At 40.9% G+C, this 7,460-nt stretch overlaps 1 protein-coding gene across 1 annotated transcript; it reads right to left on the minus strand.

The window, feature by feature from the left end:
- Positions 1-1,969: 1,969 nt before the first annotated feature.
- On the minus strand, positions 1,970-7,455 carry IPP (intracisternal A particle-promoted polypeptide; the record flags this gene model as incomplete). Its single annotated transcript, XM_009704499.1, has 7 exons — positions 1,970-2,367; positions 3,326-3,546; positions 4,210-4,332; positions 4,649-4,786; positions 5,595-5,762; positions 6,525-6,680; positions 7,005-7,455. Coding segments are annotated over 7 exons (1,482 nt in total), but the record flags the coding sequence as incomplete, so codon positions are not given.
- Positions 7,456-7,460: the final 5 nt, after the last annotated feature.

Genomic DNA, 7,460 nt, shown 5'->3' on the forward strand with positions numbered 1-7,460 from the left:
AAGAGGTGCATGATTCAGAGACCATGATCAACTCACTTTCGAGTTCATTCAACCACGATAGGATCAACCACAAACTGGAGAAGGTAACTTCATACAACAGCAGACTCCCTCAGACTGCACTAAACCGGAAATTTTATGGCGTAGGGATTAGAAGTGAATGCCTAGTTCCCAAACTAATAAAATAGAGCTAATGTAACGTTTCTCAAATGGTTCACAAGGGATCCTGAAATGTAAACAAGAAAGCCTAAGAAATAGTACCTGTCATTTGATCCCAGAGCACTGCACAGAGCAGGCTGGGCAGCCAGACTTCCAAGAAGTCTGAGTGATTTTACACTGAGAAGACAAATACATGAGTATTTTACTACAGAAGTGTTACTTGCACCTTTCAAATAGTCAACATTTATAACCGATCTTTTCCTACTCTCCTACCAGGAAATAGGATTTCCAGTTAAAAAAAAAAGTTACATATGACAGTGGCAGTGATACAACTTAGTATGATAGGAAAGCAGCCTATTCAAGAGCATTCCACGGTCAGTTCTGAAAATGCATTTTATTATGAAAAACTGTTTAAAACAAGCTTAAACTTGGAAAAAAAAAAAGACAGAATAAACATTAGTTCACACACATAAGAAATCCTTTTGAAGGGAAAGCACACACAAGATTGTAGAACTATCAGAGAAACAAATGCTCCATCGTCCAACATGTTGTAGCCTGGCAATCTCGCAACCCTGTGTTAGAACGTAAGACCTAGATTCATAAGGTACCTGCAACACTCACCTTGGAGGATTTTATTCATGTATTAAGTTGTTAATTTTACACAGGGGATATTGACCTAGACAACATGAATGCTCCTTTATCTACACAGCGCAGGCTTCTTGTTTTGTGACATTCCAGTTGTGGTTTTGTGTTCTAAAGTAACAGTGTCTATCAAAGTTCAAGCAGCCTTACTGCAGACTCCATCCAAATCATCCACAGCTGTGCAGAAAATGCAATCATATTGTGCAAAAAGCAACTTGAAGTACATTAATCAAATGAATCCAGAAATAACTCCAAACTCCTAGTAGTATTGTTCTACTAAGTGTATCCAAGCTAAATACAAACTCCTTAAGACACTAATAGCATCACTTTAACGCTGAATGCAGCTAATTCTATCACAAAATGCTCTGTCCACTCAAATTTGGAAGAGGCAGGATATGAGATGTAGCAAGGATGAACACGTGTACCTTGTAGAACAGCATGTATTCCAACGCCAAGTCTCAGCCTGTGTCACACAGGGTAAAACATTTAACTAAGGGGCGAAAAAAAAAGGGAAAAGGCTTTCTCTATTTTTATACTAAAAGCAGTCCTAAACAAAACAGCTTATCTAATGAATAGCATTTCCATTGAAAAATTCATCAGAGCTTACACAAAAAGCTCTACTGTCATCACAGATTGCACTGGGAAGAAAAGCCTGGGCTGAAGTGGAATGACATTACTAGAACTGGGAGAATAACCTTCCAGAACAGGAAATTCTCAGCCACTCACCATCCAAGTTAGCAGAGTGGCCAGAAAGTAAATATCCAATTTGTATTTAATGCCCGCCATGTCCAGCAGCAGAAGACAGGCTCAAATCCATCCAGGTGATCAGCAGAAGTACCAGGTCTTCCCCACCTGTTATCTTCTCTTTCTTGTTTTCCACCAGAAAAGGACAACTAATGCTAACCAAGTAGCCCATCTGCTCTTATCTACAGGTAACTCTGACCTCTCTATAGTAACCTCCTTCCAGACTGTAAAGCCAGCTAAAGATGCTAGCTTTGGCGCACCTTAGAGAGTTAACAACCTGATTAGTGTCTCTAATGTTCTGGAATTATTTCTTCAGATTTTTACAGGGCAAATTCACCATTTATTTCAGTGAGCTTAATCTAGTCGTAAGAGGCATTCCTACTCTTAACAGAATACTTCTCAAGACAGGCATTGGATGAGCCAATTTACTTTGAAGGGCAAGGGTTTTAGTATTTCCTTTCGCTCAGGAAAAGCCCTCTAATCTAATTCTCTACTGTCTCTACTGAAGCTCCTGTGTTAGAAGAGGTTTCTGCTCAATGAAACCGGAAATCTGAGGAGACAGATTTAGCCATTCCTTGAATGAGTTTTCTTCTTTGTGTTTTACAGCACAGCTACACCTCCTTCGCAGCGGCTGGTGATCATGTTAGCAATTTCAGTCCAACTGTCCATATGAGGGTTATAAACTTCAACAGAGTCAGAGGTTACCGGAGCAGCAAAATCATGACTGGGAGCTCGGCCTCCCGAGGCATAAAGAAATCCATTCACAGCAACAACACAGACACCAGCTCTTGGTATCTTCATCGATGCAACTTCAACCCACTTTTCCTAATGAGAAGGTGAAAGAGTCAACAAGTAGTTTTAAGGCAAGCCTCGATTCTGATAAAAGTTACTTTTAAAACTTAAAGACGGAAACATATACAAAGAACACTACGCATACACTTTACAGTTCAAATACAGTATGTGTACAATATCAAGAGTGTTATCAAGACCAGAATGACAACACTTTCACAAGTGGTCCAAATCATGCTAGTCACTAAAGAACAGATCACACACTGTCTGTATGCAACAACCCTCCCTTTCTTCAGTCACTGCAAGATGCAATCTGTCTCCAAAATAGAGAATGGTACACAGTTTGGGGTAGGAAGCAAGAAAAACTAGATCCAATTCCAAAAGCAAAACAGAATGGCACACTGGATTATGCTCTCTGCTTTTAACACTAGCTACTGTTCCAAAGAGCATCGTAGAAACATGAGCAATAATAGTCAGGAATTATTTTGTGGTCTTACTCAAAAGCTTAAGTCTTCAAAGTGATTTTTCTAGTCGTGCTGAAACACTGCTACATTTTGACGTAGAAGAGCCTCAACTTTTGCAACAAAGGGCAACTCTTACTTTTTCAGGGCTTTTTTTCCTCTCTTGTCAGATTATTGACCATCCTATTGCAGAGCAGGAATCTATCCTCCCATCTTAACGCTAACAAGTATTTACCAAACTACAGCATAGCTATGCATCATCAGTATTGGTTAGCTTTCAGTTTCCCAAAAGCATGCATACAATCTTCATAAACACTCCACAAAGTCAGATAGCAAGATTCTACAGACTGGTTAGGACAGACAGACCCTGAGATCACTGAAGCTTTGTTTCACTCGGATTACTAGCCAGTAGTGAAAAGGAAATGGAATTTCCAACTTTTTTCTTTTTAAAGAAAGGAAGCAGGCTACCTCTAGAGCATCTTACATCAAGTTGACACAATCTATGTTTATGAAAGAAAGCGGCTCTACCATACCTCTTCAAAGGAGTATCTTTCTACAGTAGCAAGTGCATCCTGAGATTCATTCCAGCCTCCCACAGCATAGATACAATCGTTGAGAACAGCTACACCAAGATATGCTCTTCGGGTGCCCATTGGGGCAAGCTCAGACCAACGTTTAGATATTGGGTCGTAGACGTCAACAGAACGTAGCTCTACTCCCTCATTGCTGATACCACCAACAACATAAATCAACCCTGTAGAAACAGAGTTTTTCCTCTATTAGGTTTCATAATAGAAAGGTTTGAAAGATAAAAAATGGTTGTCACAATACAAGTTTCACCCTGACACTAAGATAGTTTAAGAATGCCAGATAGAAGTCCTCCATTTGTCCAGCAGTAGCATAGATAAAGCTTTCAAATGAGTAACTTGAAGCTCAAGCACTAGAAGCTCTGATGAAAGCACTAATTAATCAAGTGCAGGTGAGAGAATTCAGAAGGCTACAACTGCTGACCAGGCCTGGACCAAATGCTTAATAAGCACATTTATAGGTCAAGTCTTTGGACAGGTCTGTCTTAAAATAACCTGTGGCCACTCTTCAGATTGTCACAAAGACAGAGGTAAATAAAAGCAGTATCAGGAAGGACAATCAATGATTAAAGACTAGCTGGATAACCATACCAGCAGCCACGTAAAAACTGTTTTCATGAGATAAAAGGCAGAAGACAGGGAGAACTTTATAGTCTTTGAGTTCTGTAGAATTAAAAATATGGCACTAGAAAGACAAGTAAGTGAGGCACAAGCTTGTGCAACTGACAGCACAGTACAAGACAAAGGTAAAAATTCACGACCAAAACATAAAGCTTCAAAATGCGATGGCTCTTGGAACTGTTTATGGATACAAACTTAACAATATTCACCTTGCATTTCACAGCACCCAAAGCAGTAACGGGGCACAGCCATGCTTCCCACCACATCCCAACTATTTTCTTCAGGATCAAATCTTTCAATTGTGTTGCCAATCTCTGCTCCAACCCAACCTCCTGCAAATAACAGCAAACACAGGAAAGAATTTAATGGCATGAAGCTGTGTGTTAGCTGCATTTTTAGACATACAGTGCACTGTTCCAGGCTAATTCTGAAACCAGCATGCAATCTACAATGGAAGTAAGTTATAACTGAACAATAACTAATCCACAAAGATTTAGTATACTAATGCTCATGTAAACAGCTGTTTTCAAAACTTAAGTTTGCAAATTTGCAACACCAAGATGTAATATTTAAGATCAAATCAATTTACAAGTTCCATGAATTAACACCTTTAAAATTAACTTCACCTAGAAAAAACCTGAAACTTACCCAAAGCATAGATAGCGCCATAGCACGTGCACACTCCCAGTCCACAACGGGGATGGTTCATGGAAGCCACTGTGGTCCACTGCTTAGTAACAGGATCGTAACATTCAGTACAGTCAAAAATCATCGAGTCCTTCTCACCTGTGTAATAAGAGCAAGAACAGAGACAGGGGAAACACAATGTTTTGCTCTGCAGATACAGAAGCATTCTTCAACTCCTTCCAGGACAGACAACGCTTGAATACAAGATCTTTCTTTCAGCTAGCCAAACGGCCAAAGTAGCAAAAGCTTTGTTTATGCCTAGAACCGAATCATCACTAGGAACAGCTTTCATCAGCAGTTCCCTGAAACATTTCTGAAAACATCACAGGAGTGAACAACCACAGTGCTACACGGTTTTCACTCTGCAACACAACTGACAGGGTTTTCAAGACCAAAGAATGTGTTCTGTGGTGACAAAAACAGTATACATATGCATTCTTTAATGATGGGCTGGTAGAGCTACTCATCATATCCTTGTGCAAACATATGTAACAAACCTTTCCAGGTAGGCAGACCACAAGTGGTCTGTCCTGTACTACTGCCTTTTATGCTATGGGCTTCTGCTAGAATACAAATGAGAAAATAAATGCTATTAGTGGTGGTACACAAAGTCCGCAGAATGTCCAACGTCTCTTGGTATATCTGTACATGTCCATATGCTTACCTTTGAGTTGCTATACCATGAACGGAGAGAAGCTTAGTAAAAAATGACCAACATAGGAGCCCAAACGGGCATTTGCAGAGCAGTGATGGTAGAGAACCAAGGAACCCTAATTCAATTGTTAGCACATCTAAAAGTTGTCTTATCTACTGTTGGGTTCCTCAGAACCACTGGCAGGAAGAAAAATTTACAAAATGTCCATCCATGAGTATCCACATAACAAAGAAAGGATGTTTCAGCTGTTACCTCCAATGGCATAGACCATTCCTCCCACCACAGCCACACCCAGCCCACTCCGGGCCTGGTGGAGAGAGGACACTGTGGTCCAGTAGTGGCTGAAGGTGTCAAATCGCTCTACACAGCTAAGGGCTCGACTGTCACTCCAGCGTCCTCCTTGCAATCGGGTGTATCCACCTAGAAAGTAAGTAGAAAGATCATGGCTGAGTAAGAGCTTCCTGCTTATCCCCATGCTCCTATATCTAAGTGACCGAAAAAGTTACAGTAACAGTCATTAGCCACTTTTAGTAGGCACTGGACTTTTCCAAGTAGGATTGTTTCTCCAGCACACAAGGAAGAATAGTTGCCTTGAGAGTCATGTAACTTGTGCCTGAGCTGACCACTTCACCACAACACTACAAATATTACCACGCACGTTCTTAGTAAAACACAGAGACCAGCCAACAGTCTTTGCTGTCTTAAGTCGGTGTTACTTCCTACAGGGTGAAACAAGAGCATTCCCTTCCAATATAAAGCTGCAGCTTTGCTGAAAGCTTGCAATTTCAAGTATCCCATCACATGAACCAAAGTATCCTGGACAGAGAAAACTTCAACCTTCAGAAGAACAAGGAGTGCAGTGAATTTGCATACACCATTCCAGCAGTGAACCCTGGGCAAATCTTCTGCTCATTTGCAGCTTTCCATCCAAGGCAAATAATTTCTAAAAGGCAAATCTAAGCTTTGAATGCCATGTCAAAATGACAAGAAACGTGAATGCTGGATTTCATTGCAATTCTAAGCAGAAAGCAGCTAACGTGGTAACCCAGCCAGATAAAACATATTGCTATTTTTTTTTATATCGTTTGATTTAAAATAAAGATCCAGTATCTCCTTCAGTACTGTAATATGAGATACTACTTCATAATTTGTTTTACAAGGTTCAAACAGCCACATTCTAACCTACTGCATAAAGGTACTTCCTGGCTTTCCTCCGGGGACGACCTTTAGAAGCTTGCAGAAAACTGCTGACCTTGTTCTCTTTAGGAGATTTACAGACTTCACAGTATTCTTTCAACAGAGTTTGCAGGGCCACCCGAAGGCTGAAATCTGGAATACCTTGAAAAAATAAGCAGAGTAACAAAGGCATGGTGAAAGTTACAGACAGTAACTCACTTAGTTGTAGAAAAGTTACTAGCTTCTCCTAAAACAGGAGACAAATCAAGATTGCCTACTTTTATACAACTTTTTCAAAAGCATGTTTTTAAGGTAAGCTGTGCTTATTTGTTAAAAAATAGAACTTGTTTGCTGTGGAGTAAATATTTTCACTCATCATGCTATTAATCTAAAAAAAAAAATCCACCAAAATCCAGTAACTCTGAACAGCACATGGTTTGCTCAAATACAAGCATCCGATATTCTTCCTTTCCTTCTTTCACTTACTTTCTATGTATTTTAACAGCCTTTGTGCTGGTAGCAGAAGGAATCGAACAGGCTCCAGTACTTCAACAACGTACTTCTTTCTTTTTCCCACATCCTTCAAAATCCATTGCATTGCCGCTATGAAAACCTGGTACTCGTCCTCGATGCTTAGGTCCTCACTTCGCAAGATCTTAATCAGCTGCTCTTTAGTCAGGGCCAGGAACTCCTCCCCGCCCTGCACCTCCAGGAAGTGCGCGTGGATGTAGCTCTCGGTGAACTCCATCAGATCGTGACAGGCGATTTGCTCGGAGAACTGGAAAAGGCCGATGCAGTTCAGCGGGTCGATTTGCCCCTTCAGGAATTCGCAGCAGAGCTCCACCACCTCGGTGAGCTGCAGCATGTCGGCGGCGACGATCAGCTCCTGGACGTTGTGCTCCCCGATGCTCACCACCCCTGCGGGCAGGGACACGACAGCGG

This window comes from Cariama cristata, unplaced genomic scaffold, assembly GCF_000690535.1.
Source record: "Cariama cristata isolate BGI_N322 unplaced genomic scaffold, ASM69053v1 scaffold28557, whole genome shotgun sequence".
NCBI classification, from domain to species: Eukaryota; Metazoa; Chordata; class Aves; order Cariamiformes; family Cariamidae; genus Cariama; species Cariama cristata.